The following is a 27,141-nucleotide window of genomic DNA, read 5'->3' as shown; positions in this document are numbered from 1 at the left end:
TTACTACACTAGTGCGTCTTACGGAACCCCACCAGCAAAATAGAATATGCAGTTCATCCTAGATTAATTTGGCCACGGATTTTTTTTTTTTTTTGATGGCATGTCTTTTAACATTGTCTTCCTTGGAAAACACTTCTTTGAAAGTCTGCTGGTTTCCCAGCTCTGGGAGGTGGGGCTCTAAGGTACAATCTTCTTGCGGGTCTTGAGACTTTCTTACTGCCTAGCGGTGGGGGTCTCTGTTTGCAGACTCTCTTGATATGACGGGAGGCTTGGGCTCTTTGAGAGCGGTGACCTAGGGAGCAGTCATCAGGGCTGCGGGCAGGCCCATTTTGCCCATGTGAGCACTCCCTTCCCCACCTTCAGCCTGGCTGGAGGGTGTCCACAGGTAAGTGCAGACTCCCCAGCCTTTGTGGATGTGAACAAGGGATGGTCCCTCTTGCTCCTAAACCGGTGCCCTGGACATCTCACCAACAGTGCCCAGATAAGGAAAAGTCTGGGCTGAAAGTAACAGGAAAGCTGGCTTACTTGGGGTTAGGAGCTGTGCCTAAGTTTCCACTTGCCCCCCCGGAGGATACAGTGCTGAGCCCTGGGGTTCAAAAGGCAGGCTCCTCTCTGGACACAGCTCTAGGATTAAAAGTGGCAATCAAGACTTCCTCTCCTTTCCAATTCCTGGGCCCTGGGTGGACGTGGGAGAACTAGGGGAGGGGCAGTGGTGCCACCAGCTTTGAGGATGAAAACCCTTGGAGCCTAGGATGCCTCAGGGAAAAGCAAAGGCCTTTGAGGGAGGTAGGGTATGGTGCACCAGGGGACCACATTCTGAGCGCGCCACTGCTATGGGGGAGAATTGCCAGGAGAGGGCAGTGCAGAGCGTCCTCTGGTCTCCTCTCCCTAATCTCTTTGTCTTTGAGCCGGGCATGTATGCAGTGAGTGTGCCAAACGTGGCTGTCTTCTTTGCCCAGACAGGTAAACTGAGGTCACTCAGAGAGCCCTCCACCTTGTTCCCTGCCATGGGTATTTAGTTCAACAAGAGGTAGGCTGAGGCCTCCAAATTTTCTCCGGTCCAAGGTCCCACTAACCACTAACCGTGGAAAAAGAACTGCGCACCAGAATTATGGTAGGTAATAAGATTTACTGAAAACTTCTCGGCCACATTCAGTACTGGTTTGGTGGATACATCAGAAGGAGGTTGCATAACATTAGGCAGGTGGAGGGGCTGGGAGGAGGGTGTGTGGGCATGTGTGCGGGTGTGCCTGTGCTGGGTGTGTCGCTGTCCAAAGGGGTAGGTGAAAGGGTGTGTGTGTGTGTGTGTGTGTGTGTGTGTGTGAGAGAGAGAGAGAGAGAGAGAGAGAACAAGAAAGACGAACCAGAAAAGGAAATGTATTTTATCCCACTGCACATTGCAAAAGTCTCACGCCAAAAAAGCTAGACTTTCCTCTACTTATGGCATCAAAAGGGAGTAAAAAATGATTGGATCACCCAGATTATAAATAAGGTTATTTGTTTCTCAAAAATCCCTATTAAAACATTAAATATCAGCTCTTTTGGGGGAGAAATACATTCATTTCAGGGAGACCTCAGGAAAGCGACCATCTTTTTGCTCCACCCCAACCAGGTGGGGGAGGGGAAGCCCCAGAGGGCCCTGAGGGTCCCCTCAGGTTGAGCCAGGTAGCCACTCGCATCCTGCCACTGAAGGAGATGGCCAATGCACAATTTACAAATGAAACTGCAAGTCCATTAAATTAAAATCCACTGGAAAACACACGTGTGATCAGTCCTGTCATTCACAGCCAAGGGGTGGGAGAAGAGGGGAGGAGGGGGTGCCAATCATGGGGGCCTGGAAGTTGGGGTGGGAGGGGGTGAGTTAGGGCAGGTGATGGAAAGCCTCCTCCTCGAGGGAGCCCCAGTTCCTCCAGTGCTGCGGGTCATGGTGGTGGGTGGATCAACGAGGTGTGTGGGGGTGGGGCACCCCTTGGCGCTGGGGCACCATTTCTCTGGGCCCTCACCCACACTTCAGATATTGATGGGAAGAGGGATGTAGCACCTTCTCCAACCCCTGGCTTCCCAACTGGACTGGATGCTTCTTTTCCAATGTTTCTTCTGCCTTCTCTGAAGGATAGAATGAAGAAAGAGAGCAAAATGGGGGCTGGTGGGGCCAGCCTGGGAGCAGGGGGACGGCCATGGGGGGCTGAGGGCCGGGACATCTGAGGAGCTCCATCTGAGGGCCGGGACATCTGGGATAAGACACCATTGTCCTGCTGCTACAGGAGCTGAGTTCTGTGACCACCTAGGGATGGCTGTGGTCCCCAAAGTCATATTGATATGGCTCCTAGCTCAGTTCTGCCATCTCCTTGGGTCCTGGAGCCAACCCAGGGGAAGGGATTCCTCTTAACCCCCTACAATCCGAGCCTGCCAGCTTACCATTCATTTCAGGGGGAGAGAGAGAGAGAGAGAGAGAGAGAGAGAGAGAGAGAGCGAGAAGGTGTCTGTGTGGCTCCTGCCCTCTCTCCCAAGTCCACGGTTGCCCATGCCTGAGACAGGTCCTTGGAGGAATGAGCCGGAGCCTTCGGGAGCCCAGGTCCCATTCCGATCTGCGGGATGTGGCGCCTCAGGGCCTCCCGCTCTGCTAGCCACTGGTGATGCGTCTGGACTCCTCCTGCCCTTGAATGTCTGTCAAGGAGCTGAGAACCTCATGGGGGTGGAACCCGGACCCCCTTGACTCTCCCTTTCCTCCTAACTCTGTCCCTGGCAAGGCTCACTCTGAACGGCACCGATCCGCCTCACAGTGCGGGGCTTGGAAACAACTCAAGTCCTTCAGTGGGGGGGTGGGGGGGGCGCGGGTGCCATCTGTCCTCAGGGATTTGGTGAGTCCGGCTCTCACTCCTGCCGTTCCGTGTGGGCTGCTCGAGCGGCCCCGCAGACGGAGTCCTCTGCAGTTCAGGGAAGTGGGGCTGGGGTGCTCGCTGGAGCTTGGTGGTTGGGGAGGAGCAGGTGTCTCCTCTGCCTTTCTTCAAGCTGCTGATTGGGGGGAAGCTAGGGCCAACTTCGTCGGCGCTGCCTGCGGTGCCCCCCTCCCTCCCACCCTGGAGCCCTCCTGACGACGCTCCTCTCCTGCTCGGTGACCAGTGCCATCCGGGCTGCCAACTATTCCAGGGAGTCACTGTGTTCCAAGCCTAGGTCGCCGACGTTCGTCGTCTGCAGCTCGTCGGCCTCCTCCTCCAGCTCCTCCTCCTCCTCCTCCTCCATCTCGTCCTCGTCGTCTTCTTCCGTCCCGTCCAGGGAGTCGTCGTGTGCGGCCATCATAGCCTGCTGCATGGCCATGGTGGCGTTGTCTGAGGACAGGGACTGCAGGTTGTCCAAGCTGATGGAACCTACGTGGGAGGAGAAGACAAGGCTCAGGCCCGGGAAGCGCGGTGTCGGACAGAGTGGCAGGGACCGGCCCACGGAGTGGTTGGCAGTTCGCAGGTGCGGAGCCCCCCCCCCCGGGCCCACGCGTTTGTCAGCCCCCCCCCGCCCCCCTGAAGCGGCGCGGCGCCTAGTTACCGCTCACTGAGCACCTTCTATGTAAGGATGTTAAATACGTTGACTTTCTAACAATTCTGCACAGTAGGTCTTATCATCCCCATTCTAAAGAGGAGGAAACTGAGTCTCGGATGGTTAAGGCATTAGCTCAAGGGGACGGTCAGGCACGACAGAGTCGGGATTCTCCCCTTGGTCCGTCTGGCTCAAAATCCGTGTGTTTCCGCTACACCTGACATGGCGACTGCCCAGCACAGAGGAACCCGAACGCCACCGTAGAGATGCACATGAAGGTATGCACGTGCACGCGCACACCTCCACTCCACTTCCCACACAGAGCTATCTTCACGTGCCAAGCTATAAAACGTCTGGCTCATTGAATTATTCATTGTGCACCAGGCGACCGGCAATTAGAAAAGTGTATATGGAGGGTGTGATGGAGAAGCTGGGAAAACAAAGCTCTTCCTGGCCTCCGTTCACAAGCCAGCCGCCTGCTTTGGTATTTATAGATGGCCCTGGCTCTTGGGGAGCCGTGCAGACACTCATGGGCGTGACAGAACTTCGGGAGGGTGTGGGAGTGAGGAGGGGGCTCTGCTGAGCAGTCATTGACTCAGATGACCATGGACTCCCACTCGTCTTTGTGAGGTTGCTTTTTGGTTTGTGACAGTATATGCAAAAACATCCCCCTCTTTCAGGCCTGCGCACATCCTTCGATGGAGATCACTATTGTGACCAAGCTGCCGCTGCCACGCAGGCAAGGGGATGGTCAGCCCTTGCGTCTTTGCAGAACCTGTCCAGGAGGTCCGCCCACCAGCCCCAGGCTAGAGTACACCCACCCCCACTTCTTACCGTCCGGGTTCGTTCCCGGGGCGCCACCCTGCTGTTGCAGCACCCCTGCAGCAATGGAGTTGGGCCAGAATCTTTGGGTGGGCCGGTGCTGCGACTTGATCTTCTTGGCTTTAGGGGCAGGGTCTGGGTTGCTGGCATCAAGCATGGGCTGCAGGATGCGCCTCCGCGCATTGATGAACCTGCCCAGGGGTAAAGGTAGAGACCTGGTTAGTCACCTCCCCCCACCCCCCGGGGTTGTGGGGTTTGTGTGTGTGTGTGCATGTGCATGGGTGTGTGTGCGCGCACGTGCAGGGAGTGAGAGCCTCTTCCAGACTCTCAGCAGCTGATCCACTGTACAGAACAGACTGGGGGCTCATCTAGGGTGTGAAAGCCTAGCTGGGAGAAGAGCCCTGGGCACTGCAGGGCTCATGGAATCACCTGGAGCTTGGTATCCACGAAGCAGCATGGGAAGGATGCGTGAGGAGGGTCAGAAATCTCTACTCAGGACTCATCAGGATTGAACAGAGGAAGTAGGGGTCCCCTTAGAAGCACTAAACCCTGACTTTTCTCCAGGGCCCAGGGCTCAGATCAGGGGCCCCAAATCTTGGGTCCACCCCCACCCAACCAGATCTTGCTCTCTGAGATTTCTGTGGCAACCCAGCCAGACACAGAGAAGGGGAAAACAGACGCCTGTGAAGTCAGAACAGCCAACTCTCCCTCCTCCTTCCCACCCGAGCTTTGCAGAATGTTGTAGTTTTTCAGTTCGCAGAGGTGGTGGGTAGACCAGATGACCACTGGCGGCTCCTCCAGAGCTTGGACGCCTGCATTCCTCCTGTGTGTGTCTGCAGTGCAGGCGGGGCTGGGCTTTCTATTCAGCAAGAAGCTTCCAGTGATGGTCCTGATACAATCTCCCAGCAGAGGGCACTGAGAAGCTGCAGATGAAGCTCTAGGCAGTTGGGCTGATTCTAGCTTTCTGCTTCTAGCCCAAAGGGGAGGACTGCTGTGGTAGCTGGGCTGAGCTAGGCTGTCTCTTTTCCCTGCTATGCATTCCCTTGCCAAGCAAGTGGCCCCTGGATCTGAGAGCCTATGGGCGGGTGATAACTCACCAGTTATTTACTTGCAGGAGGGTGAGGTTTGTCTGGGCTGCGATCTGCCTCTTCTCATCCTCCGTGGGGTAGGGGTGCTGAAATGAGAGGTGAAGGGCTAATGCGGGGTGGGCACATGGTGGCCTGGTCCCTCTAGAGACCATGCCTACGTCACAGGTGCTATCTTGGCCCAGGCAACCCAGCGGTTTGGGAGCCTAAACTGGGGAAAGTACAATTTTTGTTTCCCAAAAGCAATGGGACTAGGGCTTGGGGGAGGCTGCCCCATGTCTGTGGCTCCGCAGTCAGGACCATCAGGCCCTCAGTGCAGTGCCCCCCCCCCCCGCCAAGATGGGAGACCAAATTGCTTTCCCAAGAGTCAGTATGGCTCTATATTGATAGCTTCTAAGGCACTTTCACATCCTGACTTGGTCCTCACAGCCAACCCCCAGCAAGGCAGGTCAAGCATTATTAGTATTAGATTGACAATGGCCTCAAAAGCCCACAGTACTATCAGAGGGTGGTAAATGGGGGTATCCGAACCAATTCAATTTAAATTGACTGAAATTTACCGACTATCTACTCTGTGCCCAGATTTATGCAGGCATCGCAGGAGACAGAAGATAAATATAATGATAACTACTAGTTGTAGAATACTCGGTAACCTGTGAAAGCTTGTCATGCACTTAATCTCATTTAGCAAAGCACATCGCTAACATTTTATCAGGTAGGCAGGTTAAGTATTGTTATTCTCACTTTACAGCTGAAGAAACTGAGTAACTTCTCCAGTGTTCCCTCGGGGGGTGGCACCAGCTTGGAACTCAGTTCTTTTCATCTTGGTCCGGTCTCCCTCCCTTATGTCATGCTGCCACTTTGTAAGACTGAGTCTGTGTCTTTGTGGTGGTGAGTGAGGAAGTGGTGTCCCAGGGCACTTCAGTCCCTGCACTGATGACATGCTTGTCTCCCACTCTTAGACTGTGCTTCATGAGGGCAGAGACCATGTCTTATTAATTCGTCTTATTAATGTATCCCCAGTGCCTTTCACATGCAAATGACATGCAAATGACTCCCGAGTGAAAGAAAGCAGAAAAAAAGCAAAGGTTGGGTGGTTTGGGTAATGGGCCCTATAGAAGGTTAGAAGGAGAAATGTGTTGGCCAGAGCACTGGGAAGGCTGCACAGGTCACATTAAGAATGGGAAGGTTTTGGGTGGTGGTGGAATAGGGGTCCTTGTGGGTCCCCCTGGGTGGTGAGCCGCATGGTAACTGGGTTTCTGCAACTTTGTGTCCCTGCACCCACACCTTGCACCCAGTAGGCGTGCAGTAAAGATGTGACGAATGTCAGAATGGGTGGGAGCCTTGCCCTGAAGCGAGGGGAGATCTGGAGGCTCTTAGGGCAGAGGGCCAAGCTGTCCAGCCTCCTCCAGCCAGGGCCATTCCTCATGACTTGAGGTGGCATTACACAGAGCTGCTTGGGCTTTCTGAAGTCCCAGAGACTGGGCCTCAGATTCTGGCTCTGTCACGACATGTTGTGAGGTCTCAGGCATGTCCCTTAGCCCTACATCATAAAGTCGTCTAGTGATTAAATGAAATTGTACTCATTAAAGTGCTCGCGAGGCGGTGGCTCTTCATGCTATTATTATGGAATGATGTGGGCGAAGGGCTTAAGGCTGTCTAAGGAACAAGCGTGAGGGCAACAGCCTCGGAAGTGCTCTCATTATCAGCGACAAAGGCGAGCAACCTCTGCAGTTGACCCCAGCATCCCCTGACCAAGGCAGTCAGGGTCACGTGTTGTTTTAATTCACACCTCTGACCCTGGCCGCCATGCCAGGGCAGCTGGGCCTTGGGATTCATCCAATATTAAGATTCTAACAAGCAGGAAAACACCAATGGGACCACCCCCCAGGTCAACCAGGAGACAACTTCCTCCTGGCTGGGAAGGAACAGAGGAAGGCTGGGAGGTGAGATCGCAGGCCCCAGGGGGCAGAGGAGTGGGGGCTCCACGCTTCTGACACCTTCTGGGGAAGGGGTGGGGCCCACGCCCTACTTTCCTGCTGCACGGAGGTCCAATTCCCCAAGCCCTGAGAAGGAGCCCCGCAGCCTCCCTGTCCACGGCCACTTGGTGTGCGAACCCAGCAAAAACAAGGCAACTCTCTGGCCGGCCCGGACCGCACTAGCCCCTTTCGTGCCTTCTCGTCCTTGCACCCGCCGTTCCCTCCGCTGCAACGCTCTTTCCCCCACTTTTCCACTGTGTGTGTTTCTGAGCTTCTGGAAAGACCTGCCACAGATCAGATCCTCTGTGAGGCATTTCCCATCTTCCTGGGGCAGAGTTCGTCATGGCTGTGTTTGAATAACGGCCTTTAGCCCACTGTATGGTAGTAGGTTTCCCTACGAGACTGGGGAGCTGCTTTCAGGGAGGACTTCCTGAGAGAGGCGGCACTTCAGCTGGACTTTGAAGAACAGCCAGGCCATCCCAGCAAAGGCGGGGATGGGCCTTCCGGGCACGAGCCTTGCACCAAGACTTACATTGAAGCCAGCTAGATGCAAGTCTCTTCTCCTCTTAAAGACCTCCGGGGAAGGACATCCTTCAGCCTCCCATGGAGGGATAGTGTGTGCTGTCTCTAAGGAGGCTCCTGGTGCAGGCCTCTGTTCTGAGTGGATGTCGTAAATCCAGAGGTTAACATGCTCCCATTGAATGGAGAGGGTGGGAGGCAGTGTCACGGAATCTGGCTGGTTGTCCTCGTATGAGGACATAAAGCAATATAAACCTTTTATCCTCCCACCGTGCAAATGACACCACCCATCCCGCCTGGAACCAGCATCTCAGGAGGCACGTGGTGGGGGCCATGGGGTGAGTGGCAGCTTTGGCCCGGCTCTGGGGACAGGTGTGTCGGCCAGAACATTCCTGGCACCACATCTGAGTGCTCATAGGAGCAGTCCAGCTTGTACACGCCTCAGACCAGATGATTCCTGAGGACAGAGTCAAAATAGTCCTGGCCCCTGGACAGACCTCAATTTGCTCAGTGCTACTTTTAGCACAATTGGAAAGGCTCCGGGCCAAGGACGGGAAGAGGAATCAAGTGAGATCGTGGTAAGCCCTCAAGCCATGGTAGCCACTCTCTGGCCACTGTTTGGAAGAACTCTGCTGGAGTTGGGAGGGAAGCAGGCAGCAGCTTTCTGGAAGCAGATAATCCTTCCAGAAAAAGAGATACACAATGGACCAGAAAATGACAGATCCTTCTCAGGGTGGGCGTGGAGCTTCATGCGATGAGGCAGAGCTGCCTGGTGGTCAAGAACACGGCCTCTGGAGAGGTCAAGTCCTGCACCCCCCACTTACTAGCTCTGTGAGCTTGGCGATTTGTTGTTCTCCATCTCCCATCCTTAGTTTCCTTGGCTTAAAATGGGAATAACAGAATTGCGCGCACCTCTGGGACTCGGGGGCTGATTTAATGAGATAATGCAGGTAAAGCGTGTGTGCTTCACGGACTCACTCTGGACAATGTAGTGAAGCCTCCCAGATGTCACAGAACCTGCTGTGCAGTCTCCAGAGAAGGGAACTGCAGCGTTTACACAGAGTGGGTGTTTCGTGGTGGCCCAGCTGCCATCAGGAAGTTCCTCCAAAATCTGACCTGAACTCTTTCCTGCCTCTTTCTGACACCTCGCTTTGCAGCCTCCTAACTCAGGTCTCCCCTGCCCTAAATTGAAGCTGAAGGCATCTTTCAGTTGAAGGCTGAGTTCCACCTGCGGTGCTGGGTCTGGAAGAAGTGCGGCCAGGGCCGGTTCATGGGTCCCTGGCCACTCCCTTCACCCCGAGCCCACCCTGAGACTGTCCTTCCTCCTCCCGGGGCAGGCAGATGAGCATGAGGCTGGCCAGTCACCGAGGGACAGAGCACAGGGGAAGTGGGGGCCTGCTGGCATCCATGGCCTTGTGCTGCTGGTGAAGCAGGGTTTGGAGCCAGATTTCCTTCCCCACTTTCCCCCCAAGACCAAGCACTGCACTGGTGTCAATGACAGCCGTCTTCCCTTCTGGCTCCTGACCAAATGTGGGCACGCACCCTGTGGCAGCCCCAACTCTGAGGGCCTGGCCCTGCTCTAGGAGGGTCAGACGCCAACCCCACGGAAGCAGTCGGCATGGTGAGGGGCCCCGAAACAATCACATTTCATCACATCTGAGATGCCATCGATGGCAGGGTGCACCCTGATTTCACAGATGCTAAGTGGGAAAAAACGAGCCTTCTGGAGTGGAGAGAAGCCCAGTAAGCCACCCGAGGAATGCCTCTTTCTTACTATCATGCACCTCCTGCAGGCCTTCCATTCTTTTATCTCTCTTTTTTACTCCTCTCCCCCTTATAATTATACCCGCACAGAAAGGTCCAGGGAACTAAAATGTACAGCTTTATCTATCATCACAAACACCAAGGGGACCACCATCCAGGTCAAAAAATAAGATGCTTCCAGCACCCAAAAGCCCCTCTTGTACCCTTTCCTAATCACTACCCTCAAAGATATCCTCCCCAAAGATAACCTGGTTTTTATGGTAATGACTTTCTTGCTTTTCTTTATAATTTTCCTATGTCACATCGTTAAACATCATAGTTTACTTTTGCCTGGTGTTTGGACCCTATACACATGGAATCCACTGGCATGCAGGAGTTCACTCCACAGTACAGGTGTGAGACTAATCTATAATTACTGAAGCTGTTCATTTTCATTGCTGCATAGTTTTCCCTCGTAAAAAACTCTGCCGCCTTTTGGTTCTTCACCCTCTCGCCATCTTGGAACTATTCTCCCTCCCTCTGGTTTCTATTTCAATCCATCCTTCATGCCGCAGCAAGCAAGACCGGTCCTTCCTAACGTGTCCCCAGTGCCTCAGGCCCGCTGAGACACCTCTCCTATGAGCTAAGCCCTTATCCTGCCCAGGGTTTCACACGCTACACGGATGATTTGTTTAGTCGTCTGTCACCCCAACCAGACACGCTGCATTTTTTTGAGGAAAAGGACCCCCACCGTTCTTTCCACCCCTACCTCATCAGTGCCAAGGAAAATGCCCGGCACATGCTAAGTGTTCAGTATGTATTTGTGGAACTGATGATCATAGGAACCTAAGGGGGTAACTGGTGGTTGTCACCATTCCCTGGGGGCCTTTGTGAGTGAAGATGAGTGGGAGAGGCTGGGGAGCATCGGTGAGTCGGACTCCCCGGGAATTCTCCCCAGAATCAGGCTGCCCTACTTGCTACAAGGGCCGTTCCTGCAAGTGATTGTTCCATGCAGGTTTGTGGGGAGGAGAGTGGGGTACTTAGGGTCTATGGAGGCACACCAGCCAGCTTTCTAGAGGAGTCTTTGGGGCAGCACGGTAAGAAGTGGGTAAGAACATGAACTCTAGAGCCAGGCTTTGAATACTGGTCTCTCACCAGCTCAAGACCTTGAGCTTGTTACGTGGGTTCGTCTTCTGTAAAACGGGGGAAATAATTCCACCTGCCCCGAGGTGGTAATTAGGATTCAATGAGTTAATATTTCAAAGGTGCTTAGAACGGTGCCTGGCACTCTGTGAGTGTTTGTTCAGTAAATAAATAAATAACAAATAAAATAAACCTGCTGCTTGGTACATGTGGCCCCCTTTGGTGTGAAAGCCACAGGTTGTTTTTCTGACAGATGGCGAGAGCCCCCAGCAGCTCCTTCCGCGCATGGAGGGAGGCGCTCCTTCTTTCAAATGGTTTTATTTCCTGGATTCTGGGACTGCTCCAGCCCCTGGGCACATATGATGGGGTGTTTTCCCTTAGCCTGGGTCTCAGGCTTTTTGGGAGGATGCTGGGAAGCTGTGAATCTCCCCTGGCCATTTTTCAGGTGGAATCTTTGAGAGCTGCAGGACCACCCCCCCGCCATGGAGTGTCCCGGGGCTCAGGGCGAGCTAGCAGCCCCCCATACCCCCGGTCTTCTCGGACCAGCTCCATCCAACCCTGCAGCTGACCAGCAAGTTGTCAACAAGGCCCTGTCTTTGATGGAGACCACCAGTCTCCCTCCTTCCCTGGGACTCCCTGCTGCTCAAACAGCCAGTGTGGCCCACACCCTGGGACTATGGCTTCCAACACTCTCCATCTATCCTGGGGAGTTGAGGGCAGCTTCCAGGGGTCTGTTCTCTCTTTCTCCCTACAGTGAAGGGTGGGTGGGAGAAAACAGTTTCACATCACAGGCAGGCATCTAAGACTTCATGTTTCTCTGGCACAGAAAGATGAATGCAGCTGAGCCATGGCCAGCCTGACTTCCAGGTCCCGGTGTACCTTCCACCAAAGCTCTACAGGTACAGATGCCTGAGCAGCAGGGGAGAGAGACAGCAGTCGTGGCATGACAAGGAGCCACACAGTTCCCCAGCCTCCAGGGGGGGCAAGGAAGGGGAGAGGAGGATTTCGTGCTCACGACCCTAGGAGGAGGGGTCCGTCTCTTTGGTCAGCAACAATCACGGGCCAGACAGGGCCACTGATGGTCAATCAGGAGAGAATTCTCATCCAGACAACTCCTCCTTCTCTTCCTACTCCATCCTAAACCCTAGCCACACTGCCAGGCCTGGCCCAGATCCCAGGTCCTCCGCTAAACCCTAACTTTGTGCATCAGCATCCCATGCAGGGCTTGTTAAAAGCAACATCTCAATCATGTCCAGAGCCCTGGAAGTCCCCGAGGCCATCTCTCCCACTGGGCAGGCGTCCCTGACACCAGCACTTTCAGCGGTGCCCCCAAACAAGTTACCAGTGCGCAGAGACAGTGCCGGGGTGGCTCGGTGGGGTCTGGGCCAGTGGGAGTCCCCCAGCTGGTCTCCAGCAGCAAGCAGTGTGGCTGGTTGGTTTCCTATCATTTTCTGTGCGCGCGCCGTCCTGAAGAAGGCGGGGAAGTGAGGCTCTGCGGTGCCAATGTACAGAGGGGCAGCCCTTTGTGCTGATGGTTGGGAGGGTCTTTCTACCAAATGCAAGTCTTCTCCCTACTCATCCAGCCAGAGAGCCTAGACTGTCCTCCGGAGTCACACAGAAGCCTACAGCACTGCCTCTCATTTCATAACAAGAGTTACCACCACTTGCTGGATGCCTACAGTTTTTGGCTAACTTTGAATACTTAAAATATTCACGGAGTACTCTGTCAAAGTACCTGCCATTTAGTCTCGTTGAATCTCCCAGGCACCTATGAAGCAGGCATCATTATTCACATTTTATGCGTGAGAAAACCCAGCCCAGAGGGGTTAAAGAACTGGCTCCGGGTTATCTGAGCAGTGAACAGCAGAGCCGAGACTCACACCCCCTGTATCTGTAACCACGTCCGCTCCACCTCTGGGCTAGACCATCTGTCAGGCACTGTGCTTTCTAACATATTATTGATCATCTTCGCCATAGGTGGGTACCATTATCTCTACTTTATGAAGAGGAAATTAACACCAGAGATGCTAGTTGACCCATTCAAGGTCATATATAGCGAGTAAAAAAATGGCGCTGGGATCAATCTCAGGTCTGTCTGCCTCCAAATCCCTTGTTCCTTACACTATACCATGCTGGCCTTAGAGGAACAGGGGTCTACGGACTGAACATCCCCAGTCCCCTTAACCATTCATCTTATGACACGTTTCCCATTAAAAGTCACCTGAACAGACATTTCCCCACCCTGGCTGCTCTTCTCTGGACACGGCTTGTCAAAGGACCTTTTGAAATGTGATGTTCAGTCCCGGACACACTAATCTGGATGTGTCTGACCAGCACAGATGGCCCAACTCTTCTCACCAGTATTGTTTCCTCCATTCTTGGACCCCTTAAGTGTGTGTGCGCATGCTAATCCTTGATTATATCATGGGTCGACTGCTCATGGTTTACATGTATAATTTATTTCCCCAATTAAATTATCAGTCCCCCAAAGGCTAGAATCCTGTCTCATACCTGAAACTTAGGTGTTAGTGGATAGATACGGTATTTGGAACTTAGGTCACATTTTCCCATAGAAACAAGTTATTTCTTTAATAGCTAGCCTTCCAGGCTAGCCCCCAAAGGCTGGTTTAGCTAAAGATGTGTGTTCTGGTGGAAAGGAGCCTACGGGACTCAGGGACAAACCACAGATCTTGCTCTAATTTCACGGAGCGGGCTAGATCTGAGGAAAGTCCGAGACGGGTGAGCACAGACTTCATCCTATTGCCTTTTCCTGAGCCCTGCTGCCACTTCTCCGTCTCTTCTCAAAGCCCCAGGGCCGTCCTGTGGCCCTGCCGTCAGCCTTCCGAATCTGAGGCCTCTGGCTGCTAGGACTTCAGGGTCAAATCTCTTAAAACTATATTCATGATGATGTAGATAAAACTTTCATCAGATTCTCAAAAGGTCAGGGGCCTCAGAGAGGTGAAGAACAATTGCGAGAAATCATTCCCCTGGCATCCCACTGGTTTGCCTCCTCAAAATGCTGTGTTAAACAATATTCTAATCTTCATTTGCTACCGCTAATAAGCACTGGCACTCTTCCCATGAAGCTGATCTTAGCCGAATGGGAGTAAAAAAGTAAGCTTTGGAACTAATTCATACTCAGCTGTGAATGAATGATGGCATCCTGGCCTCTCCATTGGTACCTGTTTTTGACAGGCATTGCATACTTTTAAGTGGATCTCCGATGAGTGGAATTTCAGATCGTGTGACAAAGTTAAAGCAGCAGACAACATAATATAATAAAATAAAATTAAAAAAAAAATGTTCTGGAACAAAAACGTTCTCCCTAAGTCTCTCTGAGCTATTTTTTTGCTTTTCAAGTTTTCTTACTTTTCCCCACAGATTCCCGAGAAGTGTCAAGATTTCTCTCAGCTTTTTCTGAGACAGGGCAGATTACGGGGACTCCCGGAGTGAGACGGGAGGCATTTGCAACAGTAGCTATGTCTGGATCAGGACAAAATACTTTCACACTCATCTTATTCCATCCTCACAACAATGCTATGAGCTGGATATTGTGATTCCCATTTTAGAGCAGGGGAGACTGAGACCTGATGAGGTCCAGCAACTTGCCCCAGGCCCCCCGGCTAGGTAAGAAGGGGTGCGACAGTCAAATCCAGAGCCTGCCTCCCCATACCACGCCCGCTCCGTAGACCACACTCTTTCTGTTTGTAAGAGACATCCCTGTTTCTAAGTCAGTTGGTGATGGATCCCATAAGTGGGTCTCTGACAGGGATCGATGTATAGGTCCTTGGGGCTTAATACAATGCTAGGCACAGGGAAGGTGGCAAGCAAGACACACAAAGAATGTTTGTTGAGTCACTGAAGATCACACCAAGGCATAGAGGCAACCAGCTGGACTTCACGTCCACACACCCTCCTTGGCCGGGAGCCCACGGGCAGGGCACGCACTGTACCTGGGTGTGCGGCAGCCAGTGTCCCCCAGCGGGGAGGAGCCCACGTGCGCCGGCTGATGAGTGGATAAACAAAGTGTGGGCTGTCCATACAGTGGAATCCCGTTCTGCCATGAAACAGAAGGAAGCCCTAAAGCATGCGACAATACGGACGAACCTGGGAAGCCTGATGCTAAGTGAGAGAAGCCACTCACAGAGGGCCACGTATGATAAATTCCATCACGTGAAAGATCTGAAATCAGCAAATCCATAGAGACCCAAAGTCGATTACTGGTTTCTCCGGGCTGGGGAGCGATGGCTAAGGGGTACAGAATTTCTTTCAGGGATGAAAATATTCTGGAATTCGACAGTGGGGATGATGGCACAAATCTAAATATACTAAAAAATCTCTGACTTTAGTTACAAAGGGTGGATGGTGGTATGTGAATTATATTTCAATTCAAAAAAAGTCACAGAGAGAAGGCCCCCGGTGCATTTTGTGCGCTTGGCTTTTGTGACAGCCGCAGAGTTCATGCGAGGGCGCTGGAGCCAGGCCCTCAGCTGCGCGAGGCGGGGTGGACGAGCAGGGTACAACTGTGACACTGGCTGGACGCCACCCCGGCACTGAGGATGTGAGGGATGGAGAAGGGAGAGCGAAGGGAGGTATGGGGAGGCAGCCTCACCGTATCTGAAAACTAGGGCTGGCAGATGGCTCTCCTGCCCCCTTCCCAGGACAGAGCTCTGTGTCTCCACGGAGAGCCTCCGCTGACAGCATCCGCTGAGAGCTGGGGGGTCCCCTTTGCTTCATCTAGACTTTGTGTGGGAGTCGAGAGCTGCTCTGGTTTCCTGGGTCAATGCAGAGCGTTGTGGGTGAGGAACTAGAGCCCCAAGGTGCCACAGACTTAGGTTCAAATCCCACAAGATGTTGGGGAACGTGTTCCCTTCTTTGAGTCTAGTTTGGTTACTGGTAAAATGAGGATAACAGGGCGCCTGGATGGCTTAGTTGGTTCGGCGTCTGCCTTTGGCTCAGGTCATGATCCTGGGGTCCTGGGATCGAGTCCCACCCACATCGAGCTCCCTGCTCAGCGGGGAACCTGCTTCTCCCTCCTACCCTTCCCCCCTGCTTGTGATCTCTCTCTCTCTCTCGCTCTCTCTCACTCCCTCTCAAACAAATAAATGAAATCTTTGAAAAGACAATGAGGGTAATAATAGTACCCAGCTCCTCTGCTGGTCGGGTGGCTTATATGAGATGGTGCCTGACAATGCTCAGCATGAATCTGGCCCCGTGCAGTGGCGAATGCAGTGGCTTGTTTGATGTGAGGCGGGACCTGCTGGGGCTTGGTTTCCTCTCTGGGATTTCCCCACATGCAGAGAATATTCTGTAATGTTGCTTCTATGCTTTGGTGGCAGCGACACAGAGAACAGCCATATTTTGGGTGGGAATGAGCAGAATGACGGGGCCAGGGCGAGGGGCGCTGGAGTCCGGAGCAGAGGGGATGGGGGCAGAAGCCAGGCAGGAAGAGTAGCCCTCTCCCTCCATCCTCCGTGGAGAGGACCCTCTGCGGGGGGCGGGGGGGTTCTCCCCCAGCCTGGGTTTGCTGGGGAGTGATTGCTTCCGGCAGGAGTTTGGCCTCTTTCAGCCAAAAATGCAGTAGCAAGAAAATATCCTGGGATTCTTCAGGGACCCCAGAGCAAGCAGCTAATGGATGAAACCTTCCCACTCTCATTGCAGCCTGACAGAAAAGGCTCTGGGGTTTAAGTCCCACCTCAGGAGCATTCTGTCATCGGAATCCATTTCTGTAGCTGCTAATGCCACACAGCAGTGGAAGTGACAAGAAGCCTCAGACACGGGACAGAAGGAATCAAAGAATACTAACTTCTCCCCGAGGGAAAGAAGGCAACAGGAAAAACTAGGATTCACTACAGAAGTTTGAACAAACAATCTCTACCAATGGAGACTGTAGATTTACGATGCTCTCCGTTTCTCTCGCAAACCACAACAACTGCCGTTCACATAGTCCCGGTGCTCAAGGTGAATAGGCTACTGTGTAGAATGTTCGTTAGACCATTTATCTGCTTATCAGGAAGTCGGCACTGTTTGTATCCAGGCTGGTTTATGCCAGTTCCATGTGTTAGTGTAATGATGTAATGTAGTTACTCTGTAAACCAATAAAACGTAAGCGCAACAAGAAAGTTATTCTTGCTAAGAAAACTAACTGGACTGCTTTGGAAAGACGAGACTCTGATTTCCTTAAAAATGCCGTGTAGTGAGGATCGCTGGGACAAATGTAAGTGGCTGGAACACATAACAAAAATCTAGAAAGATCCTACAGCCAAATTACTTCCCAGACATCAAAGTTCTTATCCAATGTTAAATAAAGATGGAATTTATAGATGTTCTATTATAGGAGAGGTTTGCGCAAGTAAAAGGACAACCTCTCATCAGAAAAAGATCTTGGCCCTCTATCAAGACATTGGCAAATCAATATATATGTGTATCTTCTAAATTAAAATAAAATGTATCTTTTTAATGGCTGTTCTTTTCTTCAACCAACTTTTCCAGTTGGCCAATCAACACATGGGTTGTCCCCACCGCACTGGATAGGATAGGAGAACACCCACTGGATACTGAAATCTGTCCTTTTCCATACATTTTCTACCCTTTTTTTCCTAAAACTGAACAGCCCATACGGTGTTACTGCAGAGTTAGATTTCCCACGAGCTACAGTCTCAGAGTTGTTCCTCAAAGAGACAGTGAAAGCAAGGTGGGGAAGGGGGGCTTCGACTAATCAAAATATGTTTGGGGAAAGCTTCGAACCATGCCCCCTCTTGTGAATTCACAATGTCCCTAGTACACTGAGAATCAAGAACCGAGCTAAACTTTGTATAACCCAGATTTTCCCAAACTCCTTTACCTCATCTTGGGAGCAACACCTATAACATCCTATAAAGGTACACACTTTGGGAATCAAATCTTTAGGGTCCACGTAAGAAGTATAACGTATGATCCCTATTCTGGAGCAATTTACAACTGAGTCAGAGATACGCGACATGTACATTTGACACAGACACATATACACAGAACAGGTAAGTAACAGTGTTCGTCAGTATGTTTTTTAGGTTCAAATGATGGTAAAAATCAATAGATGTTATAGATCAGAACAACAGGTCAGGCATCCACCTCTAATTTTCACAAACTGTGGGCCTTGGTCTCAAAAACTTGCTCTTAGTCCACGGTTCTAGATAGTTCAAAGAGGATTCACATTTCCTAAATGTGCCTGTGTACCATCTTTGGCTCTTTATATAAGTTATCTCATTTAGTTTTGTAAGCGTGGGAAATGGGTATCATCTTTTTTCAAAGAAATCGACTCCGAGAGATTGCATAGCCGGTGGCGGGACCTCAATTCGTACCCCTCTGTCTGGCTTCGAAGCCTGCGTTCTTTTTGCTGCGCCCTTGTTACCCAGTCTTTATAGCCTCTCCTGAGCTGGGGCTTGGGGGCCTGTGCACCCACCAATATCTGGGTAGCCAGACTGATCCATGGCCAAGCCTGGGTCTGCAGAGGACCCCTGTGCCAGGCTGTGTCCCTAGAGCCTGGACTTCTCCCCATCCCCTTCCTTCCCCAGTCCAGAAGTTCTGAGTTGTGACTGTTTTTTTTTTTTAAAGGCCTGGGGGTCACTCCCTTGTCCTCTCCTGAGGGCCACTGTGAGGGAGGCATTAAGCGGCGGAGGACTTTGCCAACGTTAAGTGCTTTACTAATAGTATCCGCACTGAGTGCACTCTGAGCTGGAGAGGGTCCGGGGGGGAGGGTGTGGGCAGAAGGCCCTACTCATGCTTTTCAGCAAGCCCTCTCCATGGTTCCCAGTCCCTTTGGTGGAGCTGATCTGGGTCCTTCCTTCTCTTCCGCTGTGCGCTCAGCGACTTCCCCCTCTCTCTTCTCCGCCTCTACCTTCCTCTGCCATCCCCTGTCCAGTGGCCACGGAGTGGAAAGAAACAGCCCTAAGCTATAGAGAGGTGCTCAGCAGGGAGGGGGCAAGAGAGCAGCCTGTGAACTGAAGTCTGCAGTCAGAGGGCAGACAGAGCCAGGAGGGGCTGATAGGATGACCCTCCAGTCTCTGGCTCAGACTTACGTCAGGGGCGAGATGCAAATGGGGAGTGGCAGGCAGCTGAGGCAGGGGCCCCGGGACGGGTGATCGGGGTCAGCGTGGGGTGCTGGCCTGGGCGCCCGGGCTCGTGGGCGGGGGAACTGGTCTGGCAGCCTCCTCTCCTTCTTAGCCTTTTCTCCCCCTCAGAGGTGAGGCTGTGGGTGTGTTCCCATCAGTCGTCAAAAATGCATGGCGTGGGGGAGGTGAGGCAGGAAGGACAGGGCACTAACATTGATTAAGCACCTCAGTGTGCCAGGGTCTTGGCAATTGCTGCATTGCTTCCTGGTTCTCTTCACAAGAGGTGAGTGTGTCCAGGTTACAGAGTCAGAGGTAAAGTCTAGACCTGAGCTCAGGTTTGGCCACCGCAGGAGCCCATGAGCTTTCTACCACACCTGCAGTCTGTGGTTACACATCACTGAGCTGCGGTGGGTGGAGCCAGCTCTGGACCCATGGGGGGGGGGTGGGCGGAGAGGAGCGCCTGCCCCCATCTTGGCTGTGATGGGCCAGCGCACAGAAGATCCTTCCCCAGGGAGCCCCTCTTCCCACGGGTGGGCTGGGAGCTGTAGCATGGACACCGGGCTCGCAGGGCCACTGGGGCTCTCTGGCGGTGTGGAAAACCAGAACAGGCAGGAGGCCTGGCATCCCTGCCCCCATCTTCAGCCACTGATTCAGAGCTGCTCCCAAGAAGCCTGAGGATGGACCTGGCCCTGGCTCCCGGGCTTCATCACTAGGCTCTCAGAGTCTCTCCGACCTCTTCCCCTCACCTTGCCCCTGGGCCTTCCAGCCCCCTCTCTCCAAATTAGGTTCCTCTAGGTGGTGCTTTCAAAGTGTGCTTCCTCAGCAAAGCCCTGGGGCAGCTCCAAGACCCTAGAGCGGGGAGGGGGGTGGACAAGTTGGGGGCAGAGAGGCAGAGCCCCAGCCCCACTTCGGTCACCACAGAGCAAGTCTTCCTGTTCACTGGGTTATGCGGCCCAGCGCTTCCGGGCCAGAGTCCCTAAGAATCCCGTATCGGAGAACCACAGCCCAGGCTCAGGCTCCGTGGCTTCTGGACGTACTCCCATTTCAAATAAAGTGTTGTTGATTGACCAGCTGATTAATTCCCACGATCCATTTGATTTCTATCCCCTCTGAAGAAAGACTTTCCCTTACTCCTTGTTCTTCCTCACAGGCCAAGACAAGACAGTCCCTTGGTATTTGTTTGTATGGATCTATCTTGGTACTGCCATGCTAGGCCAAGACCTCGCAGACTGCTGGAAGCCTGCTGGTGCTTCCAGAATCTACCTTCCACCCTGGGTACACACACACACACACACACACACACACACACACACACACACACACGTGCACACATGCATGCACACCCTTCACAATCGGCCCAGACATGGCCATTGGCCTTCATTTACTACTACAGCTCTTGGATGATGCTAGGGGATTATAGTTTTGAATTCATTCCTGACATTCAACCACAGCCCTGTCTGTTGCAACTAACCCCGCACACAGCACATGACTGCTATCATGTTAGTGCACACAGCAGGCTCTTTATAGACATTACGTTTATACCCGAGGCTTGGTCGCCATTTTACGGAAATGGCCACAGAGGCTCATGAAGGCAGTTGTCCTGCACCAGAGCTGAGCTGGTCATGTGTGGAAGGAGATTTCTCCCTGGGCTGCTGCTCTTCCAGACCTGATGGTCACAGCCACCGCTGCCCAGCACGGTGCCTCATCCGGCTTCTCTGATCAGAGGGACAGGGGAAAGGGGACACACATCTGCTGCTACCCCAGAGGTGAGGACTCTGGGAAACAGAAGAGCCCTGGCTGAGGATCCACGTTTTCTTCCCTGGGAGAAGGGCAGGAGAGTGCATGGCTGCCCGCAGCAACCACCGTCCTGGCCCCACAGACTCTTACCCCGTCCCTGAAACACTTGCTCAGGCCTCAGCTCGCCTCAGACTATGTCTGTCCTCATTCCCTCACTTGATGTCACACTTCTTCGTGGCAGCAGCAAGCACCAGAGAGCCTCCCAGCTTTAGATCCCACTAGAGTGGGTCCATAGTGGTCCCTCTCCTCTGCCTTGGCCTCTGGAAGATGGGATCCCTATCAGAGATCCTCTCTCTGGGGCCACGCCCTCTGTAGATCCAAGGATGACCGCAGAGTCTGGAACCTAGGGGGTTATTTGTACCCCACGCTGCCACTCCACACCCCCAATACACGCACACTCACCATGAGATGCTGGAAGAGCCAAGAACGCATTATATTGGTGGCATGCTTGGGCAAGACTCCTCGTTTGTTCTTGGACTTCTTATCCTCATTGTCCAGGAGGGAGGTGAGGTCAAGGTTAACCTTCAGGGCACGTGGAGAAAAAATCAGCATCAACAGCCTGGCGGGCCAGCAGCTAGGGACCTGTTGCCATAGTGATGGCAGGCTCTTGCTGCCAGCCCCCTTTTCCAACTCATTCTTAGGGCCCTGGGGAGGTCACCTTTCCTTTCACTCTGCACCAGCCCCTCAGAGAACGGGAGACAGGGAGAAGGAGAAGGAGGAAGAGGAGAAGGGGATGAGAGAGGACACAGAGGAAACAGGGACGTGCAGAGGGTAGAGGAGAGACAAATTTGCCAGAAACCATCCACTAGTTATTAGCATTTCTAGGTTACTTCACGGTTTGCAAAGCACCTTCCTCCCCATCACCGTGGTTAGCACTGACAGCAGCCCCGGAAGTTGGTAGGGCTCTGTGCAGGTGGTGTTAATCCCCCTTCCGTGGATAAGAGCTCTGAGGCTCAGGAAGGTCAGGTGACTTATCCAAGATGACAGAATTAATGTCACATCTCGGGTCTGACTTCACATCTTCCTCCCCCAACCTGTGTGTGTGCTCCATCCCACTGAGCTACAGAGTGGCTCCGGCTAGAGACCAGGGGTGGGAGATGCAGAATCCTTCGACATAACCCTGAGGGGTAGAAATCCCAGGAGTTGATGAAGCCTTTCAGAGCCCCAGCTTCCGATCTGTAAAGTGGGGGTAATGATACCTCTTAGAGGAATAATGAGGATTAAGTGAGTCACTTGTGTAAAGGGCCTAGCAGAGAGCAAACAGTTATGGTTGTCCAACCCCCCCACCAGTGCACATGAGCACACGCCTGTGCACACACACTCACCTGTGTATTCTGGATCTGGATGGCTCCCTGGGGGATTGCTTGGGTGACCACCTGACCCTGGGAGGTTACCATGGTAACTGGCTGGTATAAGGCTCCACCTGAGGAGACAACCAGTTTTTGGGTCCCCTGCCATGGGGGTGGGTAGGAGTGAGGGCAAGCAGGATTTCCAACTCACTTGGCACTCCCATGTAAACACCTTCTATTCTGGAGACACTCAAGCCCCTGTTGGGGAGCGATGGGGTGGGAATGGGGTCCAGAGAACAGAGCTTCTGGTGGGAAGTGTTTGGGGGCAGGGACAACAGCTTTACTTGGTCTTTGAGAGACTCATGAGACTTTGACCCAAATTTGTTCCAAAATATCACAATCAGGTGTTGGTGCTAGCCATCTATAAACTTACAGAACACTTTAGTCAAGAAATTGAACTGGAAGCCCCTCCTTGGCAGGGGGTACCCCTCCCATTTCCTAAGATTGTTTGTACGGTACCCTGCCCCCCACCCCCTGGAATCCCCTTGGGGCCACCCCTTCTCCTCCCAGGGGTGTTCCCCATAATCCCCTGCACCGACCTGACACCACTTGTGAGTTGACGGTTGTCATGGCGATGTTGCCCTGCTGGAGCGCTGAGGCTGGGACCACAATCCCCTGGGGGTTATTGGAGACTCCAGACATGGAATTGGGGGAATTCTGCAGGAGGTCCTGGCAGTAAGGGAGGCGTGGTTTGTGACAATGTCACTAAATGCTTAGAAGCCACAGCCCCAAACTTCTCCTCTCCCTTTCTCCCTTCCTGTCTTCCTTCCTCCCTTTTTCCTGCGCCTCCCAGGACCCAAATCTGAAAGGCAATTCTCATGGCCTTCTAGAAGCAGTGAATAAAAAGGCTCAATATTAAAAACTAACCAACCAACCAACCAACCAACCAACCAGCCAGCCAGCCAGCCAGCCAACCAACCAACCAACCAACAATATTTATCCACTTAGACATTCCGTTCTTCTGAAACCTGAGACACAAATCACCTCATAAACCAGTGGTCCCCACTTCGGCTTCACTTTGGAATTTCCAATACTGATGCCTGGGTTCTAACCCCAGAGATTCTAATTCAATTGGTTGGGGGTGTGGCCGGGACTTTGGTGTCTTACAAGCTCCCTAAGTGGTTTTAGCGTGTGGCCAGGGTTGAGAACCAGGCTTTATCTGCCTAGCACCTCTTCACCCTTCACACTGAACTGTCTCCAGATGCCTTCCCTGACACCCTCTCCCCCTGAGAACCTCACTTCCTCACGTACCTATATCACATTATTTATTACACCCAGCTCCACACACAAGTGGCCTCCAACGTTTTATCTTTGTATCCTGAGCATCTAACTCAGGTGCCTGGCACACAGTGGCCGCTAAAATCGTTGTTCAATAATAATACAAAAACAGCCACCCTAGCCTCTTTAGAACCTGTGTTCTAAGGGCATCTCATAGGAGCCCCAACCTCAAGCCACCCTTTGGCACATCTCATTGATTCCTTCCTTTTCCCCAGGCTGCCAACACAGAATCCCACTGCAGACAGAGTCTTCCTTTGCCCCACATTGTCAACCAGCCAGCCCCCGTTTCTCCCAGGAAACAATCCTTGCAGTTTGTTTTTGCAGCAGTCAAAGCAGATAAGAGCATTTTTTCCTGGCACTCTGGTCCCCTCGTCATTGCCATGTCACAGCTGGGCCAGGAAGTGCTTGGACCTGATGTGGAGGGATTCCGCATGCCATGCATGAGGGGACAGAGCTTGGTCGCAGCCTCCAGGAAGCATCAATAAACCCTCCCTGCCTGGGGGCTGGGCTCTTGCTCAGGGCGGGGAGAAATTGTGGGGAAGGAATTGGGTGTGTGAGAGGTTGCGGTCTCTAGGCTTTATCTGGAGAAAGCAAGAACGGTGGCCAATGAGGTGCCGTGGAAGGAGCTCTGGGAGACCGGCCTGGGTCCCTGAGCACCTCCGACTACAGAGCCTCATCTGAAAACAGGGCTTGAACCAGGTAACCTGTCTGATGACCATCTAGGGCTGACGCTCTCATGCACACAGCTTGGAGTCATAACGCAATGAGCTGTAAGAATTTAGACAGGTAGCGTGCCTGGGTGGCTCAGTTGGTTAAGCGACTGCCTTCGGCTCAGGTCATGATCCTGGAGTCCCGGGATCGAGTCCCGCATCGGGCTCCCCGCTCAGCGGGGAGTCTGCTTCTCCCTCTGACCCTCTTCCTTCTCGTGCTCTGTATCTCTCATTCTCTCTCTCTCTCAAATAAATAAATAAAATCTTAAAAAAAAAAAGGAATTTATACAGGTAAACAGTCAAGAAAATAGACCACCACTGGGGGAAAAGAAGGCCCCAAGCTCCCTGACTTTCCTTTTAGGACTGGGAGAGAAGCTTGGGCTTTTAGCCTCCAGGGAAGGTCTAGAGTTTCTTGGAGCCAAACTCTTGGTCTTCCCACTCAAGCGGTTCAAGTCTAATACTGAGGCCCACCTTCTGAAGCCTAAAAACTGGAAGAGCCCTTAAAAGCCAACTCCCTGAGCGCACATAAGGAACTGAGGCTTCTTAGACACCCAAGTGACTCACCCAAGGCCCCCAGCTGGTTTGCTGCAATGGGACTAGAACACAGCCCTCCTTCATCCACAAATACTGAACACCCACCTTGTGCCAAGAACCGGACTACGAGGTGCTCCTGGAATCATAGGGGTTCAGTACATAGTTACTGGAGGCAAGGTGAACAGGTAAAACAATCAAACCCCCGAAGTAAAGAGGCAGCACGGGCTACAGAGGAAAGACCATGGACTTGGGAATCAGCAAATCCTGGCCCTTCTGGGAGCCTCAGTCTCATTTATAAAATGTGTCTGGCCCACTGCTAACATCCAGGAGCCCTCAAAGCCTGTTTTGAAGCTCTGTGTCCATCTAAGGTTGATCCTGCCCTCGTCCCAACACCCCCGCCAACCATTCTCACAGGACATAAACCAATGTTGGTGTTATTTGAAGCTGAAGCAAAGCTGGATGGTAAATGTAATAGAAGAGGGTGTCATCCCTCCATGCCTTTCACCCTAAAACTAATGGAAATGACTTTTCACTAATCTCTTGTCTGGAATTATTCATGCCCACGGTACTCCTCATCGGGGAAAGGCATTTGGGAATTTCAAACATAAAAAGTTGCCCCAGACTTGCTTTTTCCCTGAAAAAAAGTATCCAGCAAGGTTAGGAAAACACAAGCGAAATCAGTAAAATAAATACAAGATGTGGGCCTTGGGATTCAACCAACACACATTTTTTGCCAGCCAGAGGCAGAAGGGTGAGCTATCGCCTGGATACTTCATCTGCTTATTCACACTCTGGCTGGTTCTCTGCCCTGTGGTCTTGCTGACCTCCATGCCAGGTTCTGGGTTTGGGACTAAAGGCAATTTATGCATTAGATCAGACTCTTCTCTTTCCTACCTTCTCCTACTCTGGGGTCGTTGGCTGGAACATGCCGAGAGGCAGCCAAGTTATATCAGCAAAGGAATGGAGTATCGAAGACCATGGGCAGGGCTAGGGCTAGCCCCATCTTAGCTGGGCAAAAAAGAGGAAGGAAAATCTGGGCCTCCCTGAGGTCTGGGGAAATAATATCCATCCCCTACATTTGTAAATATGAGCTGTTTCACACACCGGCCTGAGCCCTGCCGAGTTTCCAAAGACACAGAGTGTCAGGGTCATTGAACCAGACCTTACAAAAACAGATCACCTCTGTGATCTGTATTTGTAAAAACTGCCCTCGGCTGGTTCCACAGATCAATGGCTCTGAAACTACCTATTTATTACACACATCGAATATTAGCATTCTTTTACCATGCTATTTCATTTTAATCTCCTCACTACTATGGGAGAGATGATTCTATTTGCCTGAAGAGGAACTGAGGTCCAGAGAACCAAAGTGACTTCCTAGAGTCACACAGTTGTGCCTCGAACCCAGGTCCTTAGGCTCTGAGCGCAGCACTGATGCTCGCTTGGAGAGATGCGCTTTGGAGTCAGACATCCCGGCTCCACGTAAGCAGGGTGCCTGGCACATGTAAGCACTCAATAAATCACTTTCCACTTCCTTGGGCTAAAGCCACTCAACGAGGGAGCTGAGTTCGGCACAGCCAGGATTTAAAAACCTGTCCTAGAAGATCCTAGAGCCGTTTGGGTTCTTTACTTAGTAGCAGTGGAGATTCAGCTGGGACTGCACACCGAGCCACGGTGGTCAGTCCTCGCCTCGCGCCCCCTTCCTTCATGCCTCCTCACCGAAGACATTCCCGGGACCCAGCCAAGACCCACAAGTGGGAGCTGCGACCCTGTCCTGAATGAGCTCTGTGACCTGACTGCAGCCATTTCAGGGGGAGCCGCGGGTCTAGCTCTCTTGAGCCTTTGTCTCTACAGAGACGATGGGGCTCTGAATCTCTGGGAACAGTCTACGGCTTTTCCGAGGGAGGAGCTAATACAGCAGCAGTGGAAGCCCCTTGGGGAGAAAAATGTTGGCTAAGCACACAGTATTTTTATCTTCTTGACAGCTTCCTCTTGAGGCTTATCAGACTCCCAAGCAGGTGGATGATGCTCTGTCTAGACCCAAACAGAGCTGTTTCCTTCCAGACTCCTTAGCGCCCATAAAGAAGTGAGAAGCACATGTGAACAGGTTTTAGCGACATGCTTCAGCATTCAGAGTCTCACATCCCTGCCCCAATTGTCCAGGAACCAGGGGCTCAGAGCTGGTTATCTAGCTCAAGAACTCCGCCTTGTCCCACCAGAAACATGGCCGTGGTGTCCCCAAGCCTCTGAAAACTGCTGGAAGCCTGGCTTCCCTGGTGGAGCCATCCCACCAAACTGGGGTGTGTGTGGGCTCCTACTTTCTAGTAGTAAGATTTGCTTTCCAAGTAGGACAAGGTCCTAAAGCTGAAAACTTCCCTAGAGTTTCCTGGGAATGACATCTCCGGGCCTGGACCAAGGGACCCAGGACTTGGATGGAAACATACGAGCTGGGCTCCACAGGCCTCCCCAGAAGCTGTCTCACTGACGATCCTTGTGTGCTGTTTTTCTGAGACACAGAGAGGCAGAGAGCCTCTCTGAAGTGGGCAGAGCAGCTTTAGAAT

General features: G+C 52.5%; 1 protein-coding gene across 17 annotated transcripts in view; it reads right to left on the bottom strand.

The window, feature by feature from the left end:
- Positions 1–1,122: 1,122 nt before the first annotated feature.
- Positions 1,123–27,141, bottom strand: part of PKNOX2 (PBX/knotted 1 homeobox 2) — a 303,585-nt gene continuing 277,566 nt past the window's right edge. For 16 of the 17 annotated variants that reach the window (XM_073903918.1, XM_073903926.1, XM_073903920.1 and 13 more), the window contains 6 exons: positions 22,598–22,727; positions 22,035–22,132; positions 21,112–21,231; positions 5,451–5,527; positions 4,366–4,544; positions 1,123–3,368 (listed from right to left, as the gene is read on the bottom strand). In XM_073903918.1, coding sequence (XP_073760019.1) covers positions 3,142–3,368; positions 4,366–4,544; positions 5,451–5,527; positions 21,112–21,231; positions 22,035–22,132; positions 22,598–22,727 — 831 coding nt within the window. In that variant the 3' untranslated portion in view covers positions 1,123–3,141. The remainder of the gene's footprint in view (positions 3,369–4,365; positions 4,545–5,450; positions 5,528–21,111; positions 21,232–22,034; positions 22,133–22,597; positions 22,728–27,141) is intronic. The other variant, XM_073903932.1, reaches the window with a different exon arrangement.

The sequence above is a fragment of the Callorhinus ursinus genome, unplaced genomic scaffold, assembly GCF_003265705.2.
Source record: "Callorhinus ursinus isolate GAN/ISIS: 27379988/994484 unplaced genomic scaffold, GSC_fseal_2.0 scaffold19, whole genome shotgun sequence".
Taxonomy (NCBI): Eukaryota; Metazoa; Chordata; class Mammalia; order Carnivora; family Otariidae; genus Callorhinus; species Callorhinus ursinus.
The sequence above is the reverse complement of the archived record's forward strand: the minus strand, read 5'-3'. Positions and strand labels throughout refer to the sequence as shown.